The sequence below is a fragment of the Equus caballus genome, chromosome 24 (assembly GCF_041296265.1).
Source record: "Equus caballus isolate H_3958 breed thoroughbred chromosome 24, TB-T2T, whole genome shotgun sequence".
NCBI classification, from domain to species: Eukaryota; Metazoa; Chordata; class Mammalia; order Perissodactyla; family Equidae; genus Equus; species Equus caballus.
Genome location: NC_091707.1, coordinates 16669514 through 16695873, shown reverse-complemented (window position 1 = coordinate 16695873; position 26360 = coordinate 16669514). Strand labels below are relative to the sequence as shown.

At 40.5% G+C, this 26360-nt stretch overlaps 1 protein-coding gene and 1 long non-coding RNA gene across 24 annotated transcripts in view; both read right to left on the bottom strand.

Moving 5' to 3' along the window:
* Positions 1 to 3678: 3678 nt before the first annotated feature.
* Positions 3679 to 8541, bottom strand: LOC138920561 (uncharacterized). Its single transcript, XR_011431960.1, has 2 exons — positions 5855 to 8541; positions 3679 to 3771 (listed from the first exon to the last, which is right to left on the bottom strand). It is a non-coding gene; the product is annotated as an uncharacterized lncRNA (long non-coding RNA).
* A 1146-nt stretch (positions 8542 to 9687) lies between these two features.
* KTN1 (kinectin 1) overlaps positions 9688 to 26360 on the bottom strand; it is a 101423-nt gene continuing 84750 nt past the window's right edge. For 13 of the 23 annotated variants that reach the window (XM_023627778.2, XM_023627782.2, XM_023627780.2 and 10 more), the window contains 10 exons: positions 23351 to 23431; positions 22470 to 22559; positions 22269 to 22361; positions 21431 to 21502; positions 21097 to 21180; positions 20854 to 20937; positions 18053 to 18136; positions 16316 to 16408; positions 15344 to 15464; positions 9688 to 10169 (listed from right to left, as the gene is read on the bottom strand). In XM_023627778.2, the coding sequence (XP_023483546.1) occupies positions 10165 to 10169; positions 15344 to 15464; positions 16316 to 16408; positions 18053 to 18136; positions 20854 to 20937; positions 21097 to 21180; positions 21431 to 21502; positions 22269 to 22361; positions 22470 to 22559; positions 23351 to 23431 (807 nt within the window). In that variant the 3' untranslated portion in view covers positions 9688 to 10164. The remainder of the gene's footprint in view (positions 10170 to 15343; positions 15465 to 16315; positions 16409 to 18052; positions 18137 to 20853; positions 20938 to 21096; positions 21181 to 21430; positions 21503 to 22268; positions 22362 to 22469; positions 22560 to 23350; positions 23432 to 26360) is intronic. The other 10 variants (XM_070249438.1, XM_023627784.2, XM_070249443.1 and 7 more) reach the window with 1 other exon arrangement.

The window sequence follows — 26360 nt, the reverse complement described above, 5'->3', positions numbered from 1 at the left end:
GATCTGCAGATAATCCTAACACTGGAACCCAAATTAGAAAGAACAGGAAAGACAAACCCTTAGATGAGGCTTGGAGAACCTAACCTGTCTTCCTGGCGGCAAGGGCCGGTCTCCTGCCACTGACACCCCTCGGTGCACGTGCTGGCCCCTTTCGAGTGTCACCACACGAGGGCTGCTCTAGCTCACCCTGGGAGGACACTGACACTCCCGAGGGCCCACAAAGTGCCAGGCACTTCCCGCGTCATCTCGTTTTTCTCCCCACCACCCTCTGACTAGGCTATAGGAGGGGACTTGCTAATGGGCTGGAACGCCCTGTGGGAACTACGAGCCTCAGCGGGCAGACCTCGCCCAGTGTGCTGTGGGTTGGGCGCCCTCCTGCACGGCTCTCCTCTAAGCACGGGCTCTGGGATCTGAGCTCCTGGATGTGACTCCACCGCCCTGAGTCCTTCATTCCCAGAGATGGAGACTTCTCGCCTGCACCTCATTGAGGGCAAGAACATCTCTAGCCCAATTTGCCGCTTGGTCCCCTCAACTCATAGGCATCTGGTGGTGCCTTCTTCAGCTTTTGTCTGCTGGGGCTTTTCACCCTCAAGATGGTCCTTTGGGACAGAATCCAAGCCAATCCCACTGGCTTTCTCCCTCACATGGCTCATATCTGTCCATGGCAGACATCCTCATATCCTTTGTTCTGAAAAATTTGAGTAATGCAGGCCATCCCGCATGGTCCCCTTCACCCTAATCTGCCATCGAAGCAGCATCTCTCAGCCTTTGGATTTCCCGGGAGGGGTCAGTCACCAGTCCACTCTGTTTTCCAAATGCAGAGGTATGTTACAGGCTCTCGAGACAGTCCCACTGAAGGCTCCCCCTGTTGCCTGGAGATGAAGGATGCCCCGGATCTCCCCTGGGTCGGGGTGGGGCTCACGGCACAGTAACAGCAGTCTCTGAAAATTTCCCCTCTCCTCGACTGACCTCTAACTCCCAGGCCTGCACGCTGTCAGTGTGGGTGCAGGAATTTCGAGCAGCAGCACCACGTCCCCGTCTCCGTTTTCAGGGCCTGCACATTTCAGAGTCCCATCCTGCTTTGCAGTTGGTCTCTATGTCCCTAAGCTTCCACTTTAATATCGTATCACACATATTGCAGCTCTTTACCAAGCATCTGTGAAGGATAAGGGTAACAGAATTTAATATGTTCACAAAAGAGATGTAGATATGATGGACCATAGAGAAAGGAATAAAATCAAGACGTATTATAAATGGAAGAAAAACCGACTGTCAAGAGGCTGAAGCCTCCATGAGGGCAAATGACAGGACAGCGGGGTTTGGAGAGCAAGGGATCTGCAAGGATGGGAGGACACATCAGAGGCATCAGAGGGTGGAGTCCTGGGGAATGGCGACAGGCTCCAAGGGGCGCTCACAGGAGTGCAAGAGACCAAGGTCTCTGGAGCTGCAGTCGCCTGAATAATGCCCCCGCAAGCTAGTCCTGATCCCTGGAACCCGTGAATATGTTACATTACATGGAAAGAGGGCCTTGCAGACGTGATTAAGTTGAGGCTCTTGAGATGGGAAGATCATCCAGACTACCCAGGTGGCCCCCAAATAGAATCGCAGGGTCCCTATACGAGGAGGCAAGAAGGCCAAGGGAGGAGTCAGGAGATGTGACAGCAGAAGCAAGAGGCTGGAGTGAGGCAGGGCCGCCAGAAGCTAGAAAAGACAAGGGAACAGGTCCCCCCCAGAGCCTCCGGAAGGACCAGCCGTGCCAACACCTTGACTTTAGTCCAGTGAAGCGGACTCCGGACGTCCGACTCCCAGAACTGTGAGGGAATAAATCTGGGTTGTTTTAAGCCACTGAAGCTGCGGTCATTTGTTACAGCAGCCATAAGAAACTCTACAGAAGTCAAGGTCCAAAACCCGTGAGCCCAGAACGCCAGGTGGAGAGCCACATGGAAGTTCAAATCGCCTGTGAGGCTGTGGAACTGGCACCAGAGAAAAAGCTAATGAGGAGCGACTAGGAGGCGTGGGGCCGACAGCGAGGAGGACAGGCAGTATTTGCAGGTGGCACCAGAGTGAAGGGAGCAGGGTTAAAGACGGAGGGCACTGGCCTTCTGAGGGAAGGGCCTTCCGGAGGGAGGAGCGGGAAGGCGCAGGGGAGGAGACAGCAAGGGCAGAGCTGGTCAGTCGTGAGAAGGCACAGGGCAGGGTGAGGATGAGAGTCTCGGCTTTGGACAGCGAAAGCTTAATCTAATTTGAACAGGGAAGTTTGAACAAAACTTGAGAAGGGAAAGTTCACTATCAAGAGAGATTCGTTGTAACAGGGATGACCTTTAATGAGGCAAACCACTCTGGAGAATACCTTGGGGCTGAGAGAGAACCTGGAAGAGGACAGAGTTGGAGGGGACTGGAGGTCAGGCCTCACTGGAGAAGGTGTGGGTGCTGCCCAGTGACGGCAGAGAAGGTCACTGGGCTGGCCGGCCCAGAGCTGGTCTACAGTCACCGAACAAGCAGGAACCCCCATCCCGAGAGAAGGCAGGATCCCGCAGCCAGGAGTGGTTGTATCCATTTCCTAGTGCTGCTGTAACAAACTACTACAAACCTCGTGGTTTAAAACAACACCAACTTATTCTCTCACAGTCCTGGAGGTCAGAAATCCAACGTGGGTCCCTGTGGTATACAAAGCAAGGTGTTGGGAGGACTGGGTTCCTCCCGGAGGTTCTAGCAGAGGATCCTTTTCCTTGCCTTGTCAGTTTCTAGAAAGTCTAGTCCTCGTGTTACCAAATACTCCACTTAGGCATTGGAAAGCTCTCTAAGGACTCCAGAGACTGTCACAGTAATAACCTTGCAAGGTAAATCAGTAGCAAAATGAGCCGTGCATCTAACACACAGCGTGGTATCTAGAAAAGAGCACTCAATAAATGTCCGTAATTATTATGACTCCTATTATTTGTTTATTGTTACTATCATTCATAAAATGCCCCCAAGTAAATGATTAATTAGTTGCTTTGTGGGACATCAGCCATCATGCAGTTGAGTTGGGTGAGAAGCCAAGCACATATTCAGGGTGCAGGGGGACCTGTCCAAAGGCGGTGAGACAGAGCGGTCCCCCTGAGCCGCCCTGAGAGGACCAGAGGGTGGGCCAGTTGTCTGTTAAGGCTACTCTCAAAGTTAACACCAGGCACTCGGAACAGATGAGAAAGTTTTACATTTTCTATGCAAATGCAGGTAGGAAATGCTGTTAGTTTATTCAAAATAGGTCAAGTTATAGTCAAAAAGTCACCCAGATCGGTTGTCAGAAAAAAACTCGGCTCCATCCGACTGGACATGTTTGTCTAACAGAAGACCACGTCCGTACAGACGTCCTGAGGGAACATCAAGGCAGAGTCTGAACCTCCACACCCGTGTCTCCATACTGTCCCCACACTGCTGAGTGCATAAATCATCCTGTTCTTGGTAACAAAATGGAGAAAAACTTATGTTTTTCTCATCTCATTTTATTCCAACTGATTCTTCCATCACGGGAATAAAACTCCTACCATTGTCAGTGGGAGAATAGCATTCCTGCAGGTTCAGGCTTGGCGGGGTGGGTGTGGGGGGAACGTAAAGAAACTCAGCAAAGAGGAAACTCAAGAAAAATACTCATATGGCATAACCAGGAAATATCAAGAAACACAAAGAACACGAAGAAAACCACCAATCAGCACTTTACTTTTTTTAGGCTTATTTTGGCAGAATTCAGTTTTCAAGGTGCTGCTGCAATCTTTCTCTTCATCCCCAGATCTGCAAAAATTATAGAAATGATATAAAATAATTAGTAAATATTTAGCAATGTTTGAAACAAGAATTCTCATTTAACGAGAAACTGCGAAAAAACTGCAAAGGATGAAAAGCAAACTGAATACCATAATGCATAATTTTCCAAGTGTGGTCCCCAAGCCAGCAACATCAGCAACACTTGGAACTTGCTGAAATATGCAAAATCTTGAGCCTCACCTCAGACCCAGTGAACCAGAAGCAGAGTTTGGGAACCATGGAAATGTATCAATAAACAAATTTGAATTTACAAATAGAAAATATCCATTCTTTTCAATCCCTTGGAATATTTACAAATATGGAGCATATACTTGGCAATAAAGGAATTTTTGACGAAAACTCACTGCTGCATTTGGTTAGAATTTACTAGAGCCACATTTCTACTTTACTTGCACAGCTACCAAGGAGAAAACCTAGATGCACACGGCTGAAGAGGTGGGAGGGAACTTATCAACACAAACAAGTGAATTCCATTTCCTACAACTATGGCCCATGGGTTAAATCAGCAACCCATATTTTAGATATTTCAAGATAAGACTGCATTCAGCAGAGAAACAGAAACTTTGTACTTGGCACTGAATGAAATCCCAAGAGCTCTGGACTGAACAGCTCAGGAAGAACCGGCTCCTAACTCAGAAACTCCTAGCTGCCTGACTGCACAGCACAAGCAGGAGCCCTCCCGACCTGTCTGCCTCTGCTTGGTGCGCCTGAGGTCACAGGAGAGTGAACAGCCCCCAACTCCTTCTCACTAACTCAAGAGGGGAATAACCAGCCTGGCGAAGTAGTTTGAAAATTCAAACTACTTCACATAATAAATCATTTCCTGCCAAAGCTTAGCGTTCTTGTTGATAATCTCTTTTATTCTAAACTGAGACTAAATTTTTTTTCTTTTTTGGTTTATAATTTTTTCTTTCTTCTTAAGTCTCCACAAAGTCAAGAAATTCATGTCATACAGATCATGTTTACTGACCCAAATGCAATAATAGTAGAAAACAATATTTACAAGTCCATGATGTAAATACAAAACGAACACCAAAAAGTTTCTTAGCTTAAAGGAATTCAAAATGAAAGTTACATAAAATATTTACGAATTGGTGACGACTTAAATGTCCCTTAGCAGAGGAATGGACAAATAAACTGTGGCATATCCAGTTAAAAATGAATGAGTAAAAGCTGCATGTATAGACTTTAAAGCTAATATGAACAAATACAGCAAAAGGCAGAATGATTTATGTAACGTTTGAAAACATGCAAAACACGCTTAGATGTTGTTTCTGGATACATGCATATGTATTAATTGCAGAGCAACACAGTTAAACAGTACACATCATTCCAGTGCAGAGGCTTCCTCTGGAGGGAGGGACCGGAGCAGTGAGGCATATGCAAGACGCTTCAACTGTACCCAATGTTTTCTTTCTTTTATTAAAAAAACCTCAATATAACAAAATGTTAATACTTGATAATGAGCGGGATACACACGTTTTTTTCTACTTTTTCCATGATTTGTCTTTATGGTTGAAATATTTATGATTTTTTTAAATTAAGAAGTGAAAGACAACAAAATCCCTACGTATCAAATCTGTGCGATACAAAGAAGTCCAGAGGAAAACTTACAGCCTAAAATAAATTTATTAGAAAACAAGAAGAACTGAAAATTAATGATTTAAACGCAAAGAAAAGAAGTTGGCAAAGTGCAACAAAATACATCCAAAGAAAGAGAAGGAAAATAAAAACATAAATGAATTAAACAAAATACAACAAAAAAGTGCTGATGGAGTTGTCCAGTATAATTAAAAACTGTTGAAAAACAACATGCTAGACCAGTAGCACTCAAATTTTTGGTCTCAGAAGTCGTTTACACTTTTAAAAGCTTTCGTTTTTATTTCTATCAATATTCGATGTACTAGAAATTAAAATCAAGAAAAATTGTAAATGTTCATTTTTTTATTTTAAAATATCAACACAACAAACATGTTTTCACAAAATACTCTGTCATTTTCCAAAACAAATGGACCAAAAAGGAGTGGTGAGAAGACTGGCATTGCTTTACCTGTTTGCAAATCTTTTAACTATCGGGCTTTGTAGAAGATTGGCTCCTGCGTTCCACCTGTTGTGATACATTGTTTTGGTTGAAGTGTACGAAGAACATCTGGCCTCACACAGACATGTTGTTGGAAAACAGAGAGCAGTAGCCGTTTCAGACAACTGGATATTCTTTGATACTATAGCAAAGCTCAACACGAGGTAATTTCTTAAAGATTAATTGCAGTGTGGAGCCTGAAAGCCGATCAATAAACTTTTTGCACTCTGATACATTAAAATCCTTTAGCTTATCTTGCTCTTGCTCTCGTACCTGAGGCATGATTTTGTAACATTGTGCACTGGTCGTTTGGAAAATACTGGTTCACTGAGTTAATCCAGATCTTCCAGATATTGACACATTTCACTATACACACCAAAAACTCACATTCACCAGTATCACTACCAATCTCACCAGAAAAGACTTTCTTAAGTGTCTCTGACAGTGTTTCTACTGGGAGTGAGCAGTGATGAACACCGTAACTCCTAACCGCTCTGGAGCGAAGCACCAGCACCGAGAAAGGAGAGTAACATCCTCGTACCACCAAAGTACAGTTTGGACCTTGCAGACTCCTGGAAGGGTCTTGGGGATGCCCAAGGGCTCTGCAGACCACACTTTTGAGAACCAGAGGTTGACAATCCTTCAGAAAGTACAACCAGGAGAAAATGAAAAGGCACATTAACATCAGGAACAAATGAGGGTAAAAAAAACTATACAGTAATTTTTAAAATTATAAAAATATATATTTATAAGTACACACACATGTATATGTGAATATATATATGAACGAATCTAAATAAGGGAATCAAGCCAGAAAGCTTAAGCTGGAGGTTGGAATCCTGATTCCTCCACTTAGCAGCTGAGACCTTGGACAATGTAATGATCCTCCTTGTGCCTCAGTTTCCTTCTCTATAAAATGGAGATGATAAAAGAACTCCCTCAATAAATTCTGATGAGGATTAAATAAGTAAATCGCTTAAAAAAACTTCTGGCCTGTGATGTTATAAAAGCAGTGTTACCTGTCTTCTAGAATTCCATCGATGAATATGAAATGGCCCAATGTTCGAGGAAAGTGTAAATGAGGAAAATAGAGTCAAGAAGAAATAGAAAAACCTATCAACCAGTCGGTAGAACAGCCTGGATGTGGTCCCACTTTCCTGACCATGGTCTTCAACCATGCCGTCACCTCCCTCTTCTCCTCAGCACACCCTAAGCAGCTCTCATAGCTGACCTGTAACTAGATTAACGAGTCCAGTCCGGCTTGGTTTAATAACCCATCTCCAACCTCCCCACAGCTCAGGCTTGACTACTGGCCATGGTGGCAGCAACAAGGAGTCTGTTCTTTAACTCCTCCTTTGCCCTCCCTTCTTCAGGACCCAGATGACAAATGAGGTCAAAGGACAAACACCTCTTTACCCGACTGAGGGAGCAGCTGCAGCCCTCTTCTGTGGTCACGGCTTCTCCTATACGTGCTAGCTAGGGCAGGGCCACAAGTGACAGGTGCTCAAAAGCAGTCTGCACTGGGATGCAAGATGTGGAAACTCTGGCCTGGCTCGAACTCTCTGTGGGCAAGACAGCTACTGCCCATAGGCACACACCCCACCACCTCTTCCTGTTGGGGGGAACACCGGCAAGGCGCTCAAGCCTGGATGCTTCATGCAGTCACTGACCTCCAGGTACAGCCTGCCTCACAGGCACCCCTCACTCCTCCCTTCCACATCTCTCCCCTCTCTTTTTGGGGACCAACAAAATTGCTCCCAACTACACTAGTCATTCTCCCCTCCTTTTAGGCTCTCCCTAATCTGAGTAATATTCGTGCGGCTTTCTGCCTCAACTGGCTGCAGCAGTGGTGAGGGGAACCAACAGAGACTGAGGACACGGGACTCCTTCTCTCTTTTGATGCTCCCTTCCTCTCCCAGTGCTCCCAGTGAGCAAAGGCAGAGAGCTGGGGATGGATGAGACGAGTGGGCTAGTTTGGCCTTTCATCATTCGGGCCAACTAAGGACCTGAGAATACTTAACCCAGAGGGAAATGGACTTGAGAGCACGGAGCTATCCTGGCATATCTGAAGAATAACTGAACGGCAGTGAGATCAGCTTTTCCTATGTGATTCTAGAGTAAAGAAGTAGAACAAACTGATGCAAAGAACAGGACTAGAACTTTTAATATAATTTAGTAACCATCAACCATTACAACTGTCCCAAATTGGAACAGTCAGTCGTGAACTTGCTGCCACTTCAGAGGCAAAAAGACGAATGTGTATTTGGTTGGGATGTTGAGGGAGGGGGCACAAATTCATAAGAGACTGGACTGAGTCCTCAAAGTCTCTTGCAATTATTCTATTTTTTTAAGATTCATACAAGGAGGCTGAAAAACACCACAATGACACAACTCTTCTGAGAAACTCAGCTCTGAAGGGAGAAGAGAGTAGCAAGAAGAGGCTGTAAGATAGAAGGTGGAATTTCTGTTTGCTTTTTTCAGGTGGCAGAGACATGAGTATCTTTACAGGCAATAGCAAAGGAAAACGAGAGAGAAGATGATGATACAGTATCCGGCATTCAGATCAATTTCCCAGTGGTTAAGGCCTGGGATGGCTCAAACACCCAGGCCAGCCGTCACTGGCGTGAGCAGCCTCTTCAGTTTATCTCAGCATACCCTAGAAATACTATTTGGTGCCTATGTTGTGAGGTAAAAAGTTTGGGAGGCACGACTTTAGATAATTTTCAAGCTATAAAAATAAATTTCATCCATTCATTCATTTAAATATTTGAGCACAATTAAGTGTCAGGCACTTTCTCAGGGTTGGGGATAAAGCAAAGAACAAAAGAGAGAATTCTTGCCCTCATGGAACTTACTTTCTTGGGGGGGATGGGGAGTAACCAAGTATATATATTGGAAGACTATAAATGTTACAGACAAAAATAGGTAGCGGGGAGGGGCCAGCCCAGAGATGTAGTGAAGTGTGCATGCGGCCGGGGTTCATGGGTTCAGATCCCAGGCACAGACATAACACCGCTCATCAAGCCATGCTGTGGCAGCATCCCACATATAAAACAGAGAAAGATGGGCACAGATGTTAGCTCAGGGCCCACCTTCCTCACCAAAAACAAAACAAAAAAACAGGTATGGGGATGGGGAGATAGGTGGGATACAGGATGGTCAAGAAAGATCTGATGAGAAAGGTGACATTTAAGCAGATTCAAGATGGTGAGAGAGCAAGCCAAGCTGACATCCAAGCGAAGAGAGTTTTAAGCAGAGAGAACAGGCTGTGGAGAGGCCCCAGGGTAGAAGCATGACTGAAACAGCAAGGAGGCTCAGTATGGCCCAGCAGGTACTTCAACACTCAAGAGCACAAGGTATCTGTCAGTGGTTCTGAGCATCTGAAGGGCTCAGTATTTTCATCCGATTATTTAGGAAAAAACAAACTTTTTTCAAGAACAAAAAAGATAACACGTGTAAACTGTGTAACATACTGCCTGATAAGAAGGAAACTAAAAAGTTAATTATTATACTTAAAAAATAATAGTAGCAGTAAAAATAAAGTAGAGCTCCTCTACCTGAAGCGGGAGGGGTGAGTCTGAAAGGCTAAATACCTGCTTCGTCCTTTCCGTGCCCCAAGCACTCCTGGACACAGTTTACACTGCACAGAACCACAGGGAGACCCAGAGCTCCAATGAGAGAAGCTGGAGAAGCAACAATACTTACCCTTGCGCAAAGGTTGCAATGAACAATTGTGTTCTAAATGATGCTGATCTGTAGTGTTAATAAAATCTCTTCAAACTCAATGAAAATTGGAACAAGTCTGAATAATAAGCATCCCTTTATTTACCGACACCATTACAAAATCCGATTACATTAGCAACAAAAAAGTGTTTTCTTGAGTTGAAATCAGAGGCAGTTACTCCCCAAAATGTTAAGTAAAACAGTGTACAACATCAGTATTAAAATGTTAAATTTTATCTTGTCTTTACCACTTTTGATCTTCTGAATAATTTTATTGAGCAAAATAAGATAAAAGATTACATGTTTATTTTATCGTCAGGAATGTAAAGGTCTAATTATTCAAACAGTTTTATTATAAAACTAAACTCTGAAGGTGTCTACAGAGTTGGCTTTTTTTCTCTCTTTAAATCAGTAGTCTAACAAGGATTAGAAAAGACAAAACTCTGTTCAGTGTTTCTGACAAAGTAGAAAGGGTGAAAACATAAATAAGGCTTTAATTTGGCAAAATATAATACAATGCCTTCTGTTATCCTTGAATGAACAGTTTCCCAATTGCTTCACTCTGTAAAAGATCAGAAAGAAAGATATTCATTTTAAAACAAAGACACAAAAGGCAATCAGCAGACAACAGTCCAACACCAAAAGCACATATTCCTCTTGATCTAGCATGGCCCTTTCAACCAGGACCAAAGCGCTTCATACTAATGGTAATCAAAAATAAGAGAAAACTCTGAGGGTTTGGAAGAAGCTTTTAGGTGAATTTTAAAATATGTGAGCCTAAAACCCCAGACTAAATTGAGAATAATGTAGGGATTTTAAAATCCTATTAGAAAACATTTAAACGAACAACACTGGAATCCATTTTTATTAGTTCTACTCAAGAGAACGTAAAGCTGGTGAGACGAGTGAGTACCACTGAAGAGAGACTGAACATTACAACTGTACACCCGTGGATAAATAATTTCAGTTTTAGACAGATTTTCTGAAGTCATATGAAGCTTTCCAAGTCAGAGAAATGACTAAAGAAATTAAACTTCAAAAGCCATTGGAAAGACTAAGAAGACTTGACCAGACGCAACACGTGAGTCTCCACTGGGTCCTGGGCTGGGAGAGACAGCTACAAAGACACTGTGGGTGCAACTGGAGAAGCCTCAATATGCATTTCCCACTGGCTGATATTATGCAACTATCGCTTTCTTTTGCTGGATGTGATAACGGTACTACGGATTTGAAAGAGAACGTCTCTGTTCTTAGGACACGCACACCGAAGTGTTCAGGGATAACGTCACGAGAGTCAAAAAGTTACTTTCAAATGGTATGACATCAACAAAACATGTATACATATACAGAGACGAAGCAGGTAAAAGTGTGTGTTGTACTATTCTTTCGAGTTTTCTTTACGTGAAATTTTTCAAAATAAAAAGTTGAGGGGAAAGGAAGCAATTAGAAAGTTAAAAAGCAAAGTTATCACTTGCTATCGTGTTCTCTAATTACAGCAAGATTAAGAGCTGACCAGAAAGTCCACATAGTCCACTGGGACATTAAACTATGAAGTGCTCTGTTCACACATTACGGAAAATGAAAATCTGATCCATGTAATAGTCAAGTATAAAGTGTAGAAATAAAAGCTGGCGTTTATCTGGAATGTTCACTCTTATAACTTCAATAGCGCTACAAAAGAATTTTCTTTCAGAAACAGGGGGCAACTGCATCATAAAAGACTATTTGTGAAAGGGAGCAGGGAGAGCACATACACACAAACACATGAAGAAAACGTCCCCTCCGTGTTCTCTGGACAGTGTCAGGAGCCTCTCCAATCTACCACTGGCAAACCAAATACCTGCTTCAGGGAAAAGTCCGAATTGACTGAAGAAACTGTACAAGGCCAATTGTACAAAGGATCAGACAGAATGAGAAGAAAGCAGTGACAAGAAGGGGCAGGGTAGAGTGCGCCTGAGTTAGGGAGTAGGAAAGGCCTCGGGAAGAGCACAGCTGCTGGGCCCAGACCACCTGGATTTAACTCCCAGTTCACCCAGTTGCTAGCTGGGGAAGTTGGGCAAGCTAACCCTCTTTGGGTCTGTTGTAAAACAGGAACAAAAAAATTAATAAGAATAAGAATACCTACCAACTGCAGGCACTGGGCTGCTGGAAAGATGAAATGAATGAGCACCTGTGGGAAGCGTGCTCATGCTCGAGGCAGACTCACCAAGCGTCAGCTATTAAAATCCTCCTCCTCCCGACAGGATCCTCCCGACAGGATCCTGCACAGTGGCTCCAAGAGCAGGGAACCTGGGTGTTGCGGTCTGAATGCTTGTGTTCCCTCCAAATTCCCACGTTGAGATTCTACCCCCCAGTGTAATGGTATTTGGAAGTGGGGCCTGTGGAAGACTCCACTATCATGAACAGGATTAGTGCCAGTGTTAAGGGACCCCAGAGAGCTCCCTCGCCCCTTCTGCCCTGTGAGAACACAGCAGGAAGATGGCCATCTTTAAACCAAGAAGCAGGTCTCACCAGACACAGAATCCGCTGGTGCCTTGATCTTGGCCGGCCTCCAGAAATGTGGGAAATAAACGCCTGCTGTTTTAGCCCCGCAGTGTACAGGACTTTTGTTACAGCAGATCGAACAGACTAAGATACTGGGGTCATGAAGGTTCTGACATGGTCAGATATGCACACTCAGAACGCTCAGAAACCAAGCAAGTATGAAACATAAGGAGAAGCAGATATCTGGAACATAAAAGTATCCCATAAAATACTAGTATTGCCAGTCTACCAGAAAAATCACCTTTATTCAAAAAAAGAGCGGACAACAGCCTTCTTTTTTTAGGGGAAAGAAGGTTAGGAGATGGGTAGGAAGACTTCCAAAAGAAAAGAAAAGTTAAGGTTTTACAAATCGAGGATGTAAGACATCCCCCCACCCCCACACCTCAGCAATGCTAAGTACCATGTACCAGGATTTACAAATCGAGGATGTAAGATATCCCCCCACCCCCACCCCTCAGCAATGCTAAGTAGCATGTACCACGATTTAGGAAACTAAGTCATTGCACATCATCTCTCACTTTTGTCTTTTCCCAACAGCTTTTCCCTTCCTGAACATGGTTATCTGAAACAATCCATACGTACTTGTAATATATACTAAAAAGAACTGTTTCCTGACATCAGACAATAACCTATTACCTACATTCTGACAATTAAGAAATTAAATTTCCAATTTAATCATTTAGTAGTAGTTTTAAAAGAGTTCACAAGAGGGAGAATATATTGAGCAAAAATGAAGGCTCCAGTTAAAAACCTGAGGGCAACACCAACCCCGACAGGGCCTCAGGAAGAGCTGTGGGAACCCGGGGGCCGTGGGAGGGTTCTCAGCGAGTGCGGGGAGAGCTCTCGAGGGAAGAGTTCTCAGGTGCCTGGGGAATCTCTATCTTCACACAGTCCACTCTACCCCTTTCCATATACTGCTGACGCTCGCCAAACTGGGACTAATGTCCATCAGCTGATGAAAGAATGCTACGTGATCGCCTAGAGGAGCTGCCTGCAAACAACAGTTCAGTTTCAGCTGCGTCGCCAGGGTATATGTATTTTAACGAATTACTACAATTTTATAAATCAGAAAGAAAAAATGTGAAAAATAAAAATGATGTTACCAATGATCAGTACACATCTCAAATTTAATACAATTAAGGCAAATGTGGAAACAGGAAAGCTAAAAATGATTCATGAGACTTAACAGGGGCAGACCATGTGTCCGGGAAGAAAAGTCTTAAAGGACACCTTTGAGATGCTGGAGAGATACTAGTGAGGAGGTCTAAGGACGAGCAGTAATAAGCCATCTTACAATCTTTTAAGCTCTCGGAAATGAAGCCCTTCCCTTATAACACAAAGGCCTATGGGCTGACTTCAGCATATTTACCATATGTCATAACAACTTCAGTATCCTGTATGCAAAGGAGGGGCCTGTATTACATCCAGCCATTAGGAAATCACTACTGACCTCAGCAAAAAACGGTTTCCCTGGAAGGGCAGGAAGAGAAGTAATGCCAGAGTAGGAGAGTATTCAGTGCTCTGGAGCGCTGAACAGCAAGTAAAGAAGTAGCTACTGGGAGAATAATTCCTTATTTTAAGACTCTTTGTTAAACAGCGAAATACAGAAATTAGGGTGGTAACCTGAAGGAAGTACAAGGTTAAAATAAGACATTTGAGCATGTTTTCAAGACTCAACAGAAGTGTATGCGAGAAGTGAGTGGGACTGGGCCGGCCTAGTGGCGCAGTGGTTAAGTTCCCACGTTCCGCTTCGGTGGCCTGGGGTTCACAGGTTCAGATCCCAGGTGCAGACCTATGCAGTGCTTGTCAAGCCACACTGTGGCAGGTGTCCCACACATAAAACAGAGGAAGATGGGCACGGATGTGAGCTCAGGGCCACTCTTCCTCAGCAAAAAGAGGAGGATTGACAGCATATGTTAGCTCAGGGCTAATCTTCCTCCAAAAAGAAGAAGTGACTGGGGCTGAAGACATGGGAAGGAGATTTTCCCCAAAGCAGGAAACAAGGTTATTCTCTAATTTGGGGAATGGGGGTGATGTGGCATAAGTTTAACTCCAGGCAACCGAGAAGTCAGCTTTCCAAAGATAAACGATTAAAGTATAATTATTTTTGCTGAAGGGTAAAAAGAATGGGCTGGCTTTATCTGGAAGCCTTCTTAGAGGTAACTGATCTGAAATAGCATTTTAAGGAGGGCGCATACTAAGGCAGGCCAGAGGACGATCATTCTGTGAAAGTAGACAGAATGCCCCTATAATGACAATGGCAATCCGTGCCCGCTCTTCCAGGACTCCTAACCTGTCCCGAGGCCTTTACAGCCTAACAGTCTGAAACACGCATCCGGAAAAGGACAATCCACTGATGAGCTGTCCCTTTGTGTCACACAGGCCACTCCACTGACCTCCAGGATACCAACATTATTTTAGAGCAAACAGCTTCAAAAGAAGAATATCTGAAATATTCAGTGCATATCAGAATATCCTAATTACCCAAAGCAGTGTGACTTAAGTCAGTCATTTTTAAAACAAGTAAGACCCAGGAATCAATGAATCAATTAATCCGCATTCACCACTGAAACAGAAGTCATTTTTAAATGCCAACAAATCTGAGCTTTCCCAGGTAATATGGGCAATAAAATTTCATAACGTGCTTTGGTTAATAATGGGTTTATTTATCTTCAACTAAGACGCTCACTTCAAGAGTTAAAAATGGATTTCTCTGACCACCTATAAGCAAAATTAAATAAAACTCAGCTTCCAATTTAAAGAAATTGTGATAACCTGATTTTCAGTTCAGCATCTTACCTCAGTAAAAGTGTTACTTTTTTTACTTTATTTTACCAAGTCATTAAAAAAAAAAATAAATAAACCACAGGTACTTTACCAGAACTAAGATCGGGATAAACTAAGGAAGCAGTTGCAGACTATGAAAACGAACAAAACCTAGGCCAACAAGTTACAAGAGAGTCTGCTTTATAACAAAGTGAGGAGAAGCTAAGATAAAAGGTTTCCTTTTCCCCTGCAAGCTACGAAACCAAAAGACGTGCAAGATGGAAATCTATCTCCAAGAAAGCTGAAGCCATCGTGTGGGGGTCCTGAGAGGGACCAAGGGAGCCCTCGCACCGGCAACGAGCGCGCCACACGTGCACACAAACGGCGTGCGTGACCACAGACAGACGGTGACCGAGGCGCCCTCACCTGCTACCTGGGGCTGCTCCTTGTCCTTTGTGAGCTGCTGGTTTACCGCCTGAAGCAACTGCTGCAGCTGTGTCACAGTCTGATTGAGACTTACAGACATTGTCTCCTTCTCAGAAGACTCCTAAAAAGAAGATGAAGAGATGAAGGCCTCCAACACAAGGAAAGGGCATTTGCAGCCCAAAACAGAAAACATTTTATTGTTATTTTAAATACAACAAAGCTGAAAAATAGCATGAAAATCGACAACGAAAACCACATGGAGAAATCACGTTTGCTACCTAGTGGTCAAATTAGCCTGTACCAAAGAAAGCTTTGTTAATATACATTGTCACTAGGCCACAAAGAGAAAAATCTAGACTATGAATATTAAATATATATCCATTTCTCCTTTCAGAAAAAAATGTGTCGGGCACCAAAGGAGAGCACATTCATAACAACAGCAAAAATAACAGTTAACATACACTGAGCTCTGGCTCAGTGGCTAGGTACTGCTGTTAAGTGCTACCCACTATTCTAAGTGTTTACAGAGAGATTCATTTATTCCTTTCAACAATCCTACAAGACAGCAACTATCATCATTCCCATTTACAGATGTGGCAACTAAAGCACAGAGAGGCTAAGGAATCTGCCCAATACCACACAGCTACAAAGTAGTAGGCCAGGATTCAAAGACAGGCCATCTAACAGAGTCTACACTTAAGCAGTATACCATAATATCTCCTGAAACAAACCTTTAAGTTAATATAACTTCTCACTAAGTTGAAGTGAAAACAAACATTAATAAAAGCACTGCATTTCAGAGATAGGATATCTTAAAGAAAAGACGACCTTAAGTCAAGAATGCAACATAACTGATGGCAGCTCATTATGAAGGCATTTTTTTAGTCAGAGATGAATCTTGTACATTTTTTATTCTTCACATAACTTACAAGGTAACTAGCCGAGCGATCTGGGGTTAAAGAAAAAGCATACCGTTTCTGGGGAAACATCACTATTCTCAATAACAGTAGTGTCTCCAGCAGCTTTTACTATTTGTGACTGGATAAGATCCAGGGACTGCTGAGCCTGTAAGGAAAGCAATATGGTGGCCTCTAAATACGACAACTGATGGACACATGCAAGAAAGAAATGAGTGATTTTTCTTACTTATTTTATACAGAATTAAAGCTCCTCTCAAAATACAATGTAAAGCCAATCTATTCAAGTTTTTCTCCAAAATGAAAACAGCTTCCTCCTCCACCAAATTATAAACACACGCTCACTGTTTAAAAAGTCCAAACAATACAGAAAATGTATAAAGAAATTAAAAACAGAAATACCCACAGTTGATACTTAGGTTAGGGTTAGTCTAGGTCAGGGGTCAGCCAAATCTGACCACGGCCTGTTTTTGTACAGCTCACAAGCTAAGAATAGCTTTTCCATTTTTAAAGGGTTATGCTAACCTAACAAATACACAAAGAGCATGTGAGAGAAGCCATTATGTGACCACAATGCAAGTGTGTGGTTCTGCGGCGACCCCTGCTCTACACTCCTCTTCTGTACATGTATGGGCTAACAGAAAAGTGGCAGAAAATTTTAACTAAATGGCCTTTTAACATACATGCTGTTTTATACCTGTTTGTTTTACTAAGTATTTTAACTTTTTTCATGTCAATAAATATTTATGTGCATTTCCAATCAAGTGTTGCACAGTATTTCTATTATATAGACATGGGGAAGTTCACTGTCACCTACTGTTGCCATTTTAGCCGCCATAAATAACATGGCATTATCCATACCTTTGAGCACCTGTTCAGTACCCTTGAACTACCTCCTGAGAAACTAAACCGCTAGGCTAAAACCACATGTTTTATATTTTGATCCAGAGGTCACAAATTAAAATCACATATCAAAGTAAATTAGATTGCTCAGCCTTGACAATGTAGCATGTATCTAAGTTTGAGTTCTAAAACAAACTTCCTCAGTTCACATTTTATCTACTGGTAACGATAACACCAAAATAATCTGAAGCAACTGTGGACTCCTAGCCTTTTGCATAAACAATTTAAAACTTTAATCATACAGAACAATTTCTTTCAATTTTAAAAAAGTCATGTATTTGCTTTGCTAATAACTGTATCTCCCGTAAAAACAATCATACTCTAAAGCAGCTGTGACATAAGCACGTGAATTGCACTGTTAAAATAGCTCAAACAGAATTACAAATATCTTGTCAACCTAACGCAAAGAATAAGAAATGTAATCCTAAAGATCATCCATTTCTATATGAGATTAAGAAAAGTGTATGTCCACAAAGAAATAAATGAAAGAAACAAATTCCTAAAACATTAGAGGTCTATGTATCTTTTAGATCCATAAAGATCAAAAGAAACATATTTTGTAAACGACTACATAAGCAAATCCCAACTTAAAAGTATATGGATGTAACCCAATTTTTAAAAAAGAATAACTTCAATTAAATTTGAAATTTAATATATACTTTATAAAGCAATCAATTACATAAACGTGATAAATGATAAAGCAAATTGAGAATAATGGGAAAACAAGCCAAGAAAGGTTTAGTTGCAAAAATGTAACTATTTAACAGATTAAATTTATAAACAAATTAATGATGAGAAAGAACAAATCCAGAATTAGGAGTGTGTCTGCTGAAGATTCAAGGCACAAGACAGCATGCAAAAATGGCATCTGCAGGACAAGCAGTCTTACCTTATGCAAGTCACCAGCTACCTTCTGCCTTTCACTCTGTTCAGTTCTAAGTTTTGTGAGTGTTTCATTTAACTGTGTCTTTAACTGTAAAAATAAAGGAACACTACAATTAACTTGCATCCTTATTTGATTATGCTAAGACTGCTAGGACTGAAGAATAAATGAGAAACAATGAGACAGCTAACAGTTATTACACACAGTAGATGAGCCAATTTGCTGCACCAGATGTAAAGGAAAGCTAAGCAGTGGAGGGTCCCGTCTGTAAAGCCAAACCTTGTAAGAAAAGCTACGGAAACGAAGTAGAGTTTAGAGTAGAAAACTGCAAATGTAAAAACAAAACCATCAGTCAAATTCCAGTAAAATGCCTTTTTAAAGTATTACTATTCACTATTCATAAAGTAGTTCATTCATATTTAAATTATTCTAAATTAAAAGGCAAGTAATCAGAAATTTTACTAATTAGTTTTTAAAGGCTTTCTTGATCCATATAATTCAGTTAAGAGGGTCAATTGTATAATATTCTAAAAGACACTGAACAGAAATTACAAACCCAGTAAAATGAAAACTTCAAAAATTTAATCTAGGGCTGGCCCAGTGGCACAGTGGTTAAGTTCACACGTTCTACTTCGGCAGCCCGGGGTTCGCCGGTTCGGATCCTGGGTGCGGACATGGCACTGCTTGGCAAGCCATGCTGTGGTAGGCGTCCCACATATAAAGTAGAGGAAGATGGGCATGGATGTTAGCTCAGGGCCAGTCTTCCTCAGCAAAAAAAAAAAAAAAGCAGGAGGATTGGCAGCCGATGTTAGCTCAGGGCTAATCTTCCTCAAAAAAAAAAAAAAAATTTAATCTTTAAGACCTCACTAAAGAGATCAGTGCAAGACCACACTGGCCTAATTATACCAATAAGAAATGTCTTAAGATTTCTTCTCAATAACCAACTTGTGAAAATAGTTATAATAAAGCTCTATAAAGCTCTAGTGCCGATACATAATGCCTCTCCTCTTGATAACTGTTCCAATTAAATATGAATAAAGAAAATGAACTACACTGACAAAAAATAACTTTCTCATTAAACTCACCTAGTTGATTTTTGCCTTCCACCCATAGGCATAACATTCCCAAGAGTTCTGGAGACCCAAAGGGGGAACATAACACACTGACATTTCCAACTGACAGGAGAATTAGTGGGGGACATTCCATTTGGAAATTTTATTTTGAGAATTCAATTAAATACCCCAAAGCTTCAGCTTTTGCTCCTTACTTAACTCTGATTTAACATATCACAGAGGTTATTCCTGTGGCCCAGGAACACACAAAGTATGTCCAGGCAAACAAAACCATTTTAATGTATCTTAAAATGTGACCACAGTTTCCTGAGCAAACAAACAGAAAGACTAAAATAAAGATTACAAACTCAAGGCAAAAAAACAGAACAAAAACCACTCAGAATGGCCTCTTGACAGAAGACAAGGGGCAAAAACACAAAGCTGAATAGAGACTCAAGCATAATCCTGAGGGTTTGATGCTACTGTTGGAGGTAGCCCCCAAGCACTGACATTTTTTGGAAAGTAAAATCTCCAACAATCATAGTTAGAAACGATTTTTTTAAAACACATTCTAGAGTAAGGCTTATAGCTGCGGCGTATCACATTCCTGATCTGTGCAATGTGTAGCAAACACATGTATAAAACTGGTCTTACACTGCAGTGGGAATGGGTCAACTAAGGTAAACGAAGGTAAATAAAATAAAAACTTTATTTCAAAGATAAAGGGGGGCACAGAGGGGGTATGTGGATGTGGAGGGCTCTGTGGTACATCTCATAGAGCCCTACTCTGCAAACTGATTCCCATAAATCAATGCCCTAACACAGAAAACTAACCAGAAACGAATGAGTTGAGAGGTTTTCTTTGGTACATACAGCAGTACTAATAAGAAAATTCCCAACTCTGCAGGGTTAACCATGAGTAAGGAGAAAACTTACTGTAATCTTCCCAGAGTTAATTCAGATACTTTGAGGAAATCTAATCACATGCTGTAACGATTTTTAAATCATGGAAAGACACGATTCTTGTTCAAAACATCTGACAAGATAGTCATATCTATCTGACAACTAAGTCTGTCATAATCAGTATAAATTTCCAGGAAGTTTAGGAATGGGAATACAGTGTATTCTATGTCTTTATAAGACATCTGGCTAACTTCACTTATCTTTAGGTCTATAGTTTTAAGATTACTATGCTCTACGCGGTATGTTAATGATAAAGAATTTCACAAGCTTTTTGTTTTCTACAATCTATAGAAAGACCAGTTCAAAGAAGCAGCTGGATTGGATTATTGCCCTTGAATAAAGAGTATGTATCTTTAACTTCAATAATCTCCTTCCAGATTAGAAACGAGAGGTCCCGTTAACTATGGTAACTCAGAGAAGAGAATCTTCACAACTCAACCAATCTTTACTGTTTGTTTCACTTCATTATTCACCAAAAATAATACTGTTCAAGAAATCAGGTTTTATAGAACAGGGAAGATGTTTTTGAAAAAGATTTGCAAGCCAAACATGCCATTGTTAGGAGCTAAGAAAAGAAGGATCATCTTAGGAGCTAAGAAAAGAAGGATCATCTTAGGAGTCAAGAAAAGAAGGATCATCTTAGGAGTCATCAGAATATGAAGATTATCTTAAACTTATAAAATGCCAAGCTAAAGATGTTAGCAAGGAGAAAAAGTTTGGATGGTCTCTCCACATGTCAACCCAAGTGTTTTCAGAGCCTAATTGATGCCCAGTGGAGAAGAAGCTTCTTACCAAATTTAGCTCTTCATTCTGTCTTACTGCTTCAGAATATGAATCATCAAGTTTTTTCTGCAATTCAGTCAACAGATCTTTCAGCTGCAATGAAGTTTAGAGTTTAAGTTGATCTCCTTATGATATCCCATGTTTTTGTACGCTACTCGGAAGCTCTGCCACAAAGAACTTATACTGAAACATTTTATCACTGTTATAAACTTAAACCGAGAAGCAAGGTTGAAAAAATTCTATTGTAAGTACCTCTCTGACTTCTGTAACATACGTAGATCGTTCAATTTCTGCCTTCTCTAGTTCCATTTCCAAATGCTCTCGTTCTCTTCTCAGCTAGCAACACAACAAAGAAGGAAAGGTTAACAAACCATTTAAGATTTCCTCTCATGATGCTTCCCCACAATGGAAAGTTATGACACTTATGAATATAAAACTATTTCAGCTACAACACTACCCAAGATATTCTTAAAGGCATAAGAACTGCATCAGTAAATAACAGAAATCTTACAAGAGAGATCTTAAGACAACCCTTAATGCTAAAAATGAATCCCCGGGTTACAAGTCAAATGATGAAATAACATACATTTTCAATATCTTTATTTTCTCTTCTTAATCGCTCTAGCTCTTGCTCCAAAGGTGTGAATGACAATTGCATCTGAAATGTGAAACAATTATATGACCAAGTAAGCCATCAAGGATATAGAGACTTCTATCTTATAGAATTTTAATCAGACACTTCAGAGGTTTTAAAATGAATCTCATTTAAAGCCACAGTGATTTTTAAAAGACCTTAAAAGTGAGAGTCACATTTAATTGATTTAAATTATGGTCAAAATCTATCTCATTTGCATGATATTAGGCCCAGCTAAAAAGTGTCTCATTCTTTTAACAATTAATCTTCAAATGTATTAACCCAGAGTACCACCAGCAACTCTAACTTCTGCACAGGTTGGCCCAGGAAAACAAGTGAGTAACAGACGGCACTCTTTACCGTACCCAAGTAAACAGGACAAAAATTAAGGTTGCACAGTAACACTCAGGTCCCATGAAGAGAAGGAAGACTGACTTTTTCTTGAGTACTACATCCTGGCTCACATATCAATGCTGCAGAACTTACTCTGAAGCCCAAATCCTCTGCCTCATGTTATCATGCAGTGAGCAGCTCTATGACTTTCAAAGCACTTTACATCATCACCCTCCAGTCGCACTCTAAAACAGTGATTCTCAAACTTGGGTGGGCATCACAATCACTTGGGAGGCTCTTTAAAACACAGACTGGTGGCCCCACAGTTTCAGATTCAGTAAGTCTGGGGCGGGGCCCAAGAATGTGCACCACTAACAAGTTCCCAGGCGACGCTGCTGCTGCTGGTCCACAGCCCAACTTTGAGAACCGCTGCTCTCAGTGTATCTTTTTTAAATACCTGTTTAATAGTCTTTTGTGATTCATCGACTTTAACTTTCCATTTATTTTCTTCTTGCTCCACACTTCTCTGTAGCTTCTGTAAAATTCCTTCCTATGCACAAAAGTACAGGTGTTTTGAAAAATTCATGTTCTAATCCCAACATAAACTATATAAGTTAATGATTTAAAAATAAAATGTTGATTAAAAATCATTTCCTACTGTTTCTGCAAGGACGGATTTATATTTTTCACACTCTAGCTGTAACAATGTGTGCATTTCGTCGGCTTCTTTCAACTTGTGCTCTAGAACCTGCAAAGAAGGAAATAAAGAAAAATTCTCTAGTTTTACCAGAAAGTTTCGTGCTTCAGATTTGTTTCAGTACTTAATGGTATGACAAATGGTTTCTACCTATTTTATAATGAAACACTACATTTCAACCTTCTTAAGTACCAAAGAGGTTCAATGATCTTTTTGGTCATTTGTTTTTTGCTAATAAAACTCCCCAAGCCTGCTCATTACAAAATACAATACACAACTTTATAATCAAGGGGCTTGTCTCTCATAAGTAGGATGGTAAAATCAAAGCAGGCCCACATGTGCACTAAGGACACAATGCCTATGCTACACACATGGGAAAGGGGATTTTATTCATGCCACTTGAGATTCAAGAAAGTTTAATCTCTCAAATTTCAGTAGTCAAGGATAAAAATGCACCCAGGTTCTGAACACTCTTAAAATGATGTATTTGGGGATGCTTTAGCAAACCAGTCAGTTTCTGCCTACCTACCTCAACTGATCTTTACTTTTTAAACCCAGGCTAAAAAGAGAGTAAGAGACAGTTAAATATTCAGTTTTAGAAATGATTAAGATACAGAGTCAAAGAAACGGCAAACATTAGCTTTGTACACAAATCGACTACAGGAAGACTTAGAGCATTCCCACCCACACTTACAGAAAACGGAATCACCTTACACTTTCTCAAGAGCATTATTCTACTCATAACATATCCTTTCTTTCCCAAGTTCATAAAGACAAATTCTGATTTACTTCTTTTTTAAATATAGGTTAAAATATAGTAGATATTTCACTCTTGAACTAACCTTTATCTCCTCTGAACATGAAGTTTCAGCCACACATTCTTTTGCCTTCGTTTCAAATCCATGCAACCATTCGCTATAACTCTGAGGAGAAGAAGTCAAAATAACCAATTTCAAAAAATATCTAAATGAAATAGACAAAAAATTTTAAATAACCAAATTAGATGATTATCAAAGAAACTTACATAAACAAACACCACCCCTCTGGAAATTTCAAAGAAGAATACAATTGTTGCATGAGTTGTACGTAACCCAGCCCTGAAAATAAACACTAAAAATATACCTATGTACAACAATCGAAATCAAAACTTATTTACCCTGACCAAGGATATTTGCAACTGAATTCTGAACTTATAGGTAGAAGATCTGGGCTCAAATCCAGCCTCTATCGCTTAAATAGCACCAGGACTAATAGATTCAATCTTTAAAACACAGAAAACAATGAATAATTTTTCAAAACTTTTTTTAAGGTAAACCAGTTCCCAAAAACTAAGTCTCCTAAGTTCATAAACTGAAGCTCAACCAAAGACACTCTATCCAGAGGGTTTCAGACTCTCTGAAGGTGCGCCAGGGGTTCTGAGGACACTTCAAAATAAACAGGTAATATGAAGTATTTTTAAAATCATAATGAGAAATGATAAGAATATACAAACATTTACTTGGTTAAAACCAACAAAAACTCTATTTGTGCTGACAGGTTAGCAAATGTAAGGCATGTATTTATAGTTTTAGTCACTATTCTGAATTTTAGGATAAATTATTCTAGATTTTTGCTGCTTACTGTCTGAATTTTAACCTCTTAGAAAGAGTATTCGTTAGATACTTTCAATCAAATTTCTTCTTATTCCTCTTTTAAGTCTTCAGTTTAGTCTAATCCAAGAAAAAAGAACGCACATGAAATTTCTATTAACTGCTCTAATTTAGAGCTTTACTTATGCGGCTGAATCAGGATTCTCTGTATGCTATCAAAGGATAAAAAACAAACCTGATGCCGAGATCATACCATAGTGCAAGACACCACAGTACACATTAGTCAAAACAGCCTCGCCATTTAAAAGACAATACATTTTCACATTATAAATTTCAACCAAGACTAAATGTATACTATTAAAATCTTACTTAGCTTCAAATACTGAGATTCAATATAAATTAAAGTCAGCTGAAAAACTGATTTAGTTGCTTAAAGTTTGTAGAACTCCATCCAGGTCATATAGTTTAGATCTCTCCTATGCTGATTTGCTTAGCAAAAAAGCAACAGAAAACAATAAAAAACAAAATTATTTCACGTATAAAATCCCTTTTATATCTACTGACTATATTGTCTTACTATTATATTATTATTGCTTTATTATCTTAAGATAAACAGATTATCCTTCATGTCTTTACAAACCTAAAATGCTAGACCCTAAGTAGTACATAGAAAGTTTAATATATTTCTTAAATACAGACTACATGCAAAAATATTCAACTTTTAACAAGTGGATGAACAGAGGCCAAATACCATCATCCATGTCGTATGATGATTTACAAATATTTATAAGGTCAAAAAGATTTGGTTGTTGAGGGTGGGTAATATTGCTCTTAAGAATGAATTGGTTACATTAAAAAGAATTTTTAATAGCGGTGATCTGACACAATCTTAAAAGAACAGAAATGATAAATCATTAACTCTCTTGGTTCATAAAATACTGCCAAATAAAGAAACCCCTAAATTTTATTTCCATTAAGCAATAAAATATAAAGTATGAATAAATCAAGAAATAAAAACAGGTTATGGTCACAAAGGAAAAATACGAAATATATGAATAGCAACCCCTTCTCTCAGTTCCTAGAACTGACAACGTATCCATATGTTTGCCCAGCCCAAGTTATTTCATCAGTTCAACCCAGAGTGGTAGATATCTACTAAATCTATCAAGCTGAATGTATCCTCAACAATTACAATGAAAACAGAAGAATTTTTGCTTCTTGGGCATATTAAATGTAGACTATATGTAGATATAATCTAAGAGAGCAAGCAGCTAAACTCAGACTACACACAGACCAAGCTAGTAAGTTTATTTACACCACACCTAGCACCGCAGAAAGAAGAGGCAAGAGCTCCTTGGAAAAATAGTTAATTCCAAGTTTCGGGCAGGAAATGCACACAATAAATGAGCGACACCTGGTCGCACCACAAAGTAAAGAAGCTACCAAAGTTGAGCAGTATTGTGTCAAAAGGATTTGGTAGCCAGCTCAAATAAGCTCCAATGGGCCCAAGAAAGACAAGCAGCCATTAGAGACCTCCTGATGAAGGGCACAACACTGCCCATGAAGTAGTCTTGCCCTCACCCCATTTTACCCCCACCCCGAGTATTGAGCCTGGATCTAATCAGGCCTCTACTGACTATCAATTTATGGGATACACAAAGGACCAAGGAACATACTGACACTACAGGGATGCAGTCAGCTAAATCCAGACTGGGAAACTGCATAAGAAACCACCAGGCTTAAAAAAAAAAAAGAGGGAGGAAGGTTTGCTGACAAAAAGAAGGGAACCTGTGGAATAAAAAGATCTAAGAGAGGGCCAGCCCCGGGGCCGAGTGGTTGAGTTCGCCAGCTCTGCTTCGGCGGCCCAGGGTTTCACCGGTTCGGAACCTGGGCGTGGACATGGTACCGTCATCAGGCCACGGTGCGGCGGCATCCCACATGCCACAACTAGAAGGACCCACAACTAAAATATGCGTCTATGTACGGGGTGGGATTTGGGGACAAGAAGCAGGAAAAAAAAAAAAGATTGGCAACAGTTGTTAGCTCAGGTGCCAATCTTTAAAAAAAAAAAATTAAATAAAAGTAAAAGATCTAAGAGATATCTTAAACCAATCACATGTTGACCTTATGGTAGTCTGTTTTAGTCAGGACCCAAGTAAGTAGTTTTTATTCCATTAAAATGACAATTTATATGACAACTGGAGAAATACAAGTATCGACTAGGTGTATGAAACTAAGGATTTTTTTTAATGTAATAGTTTCT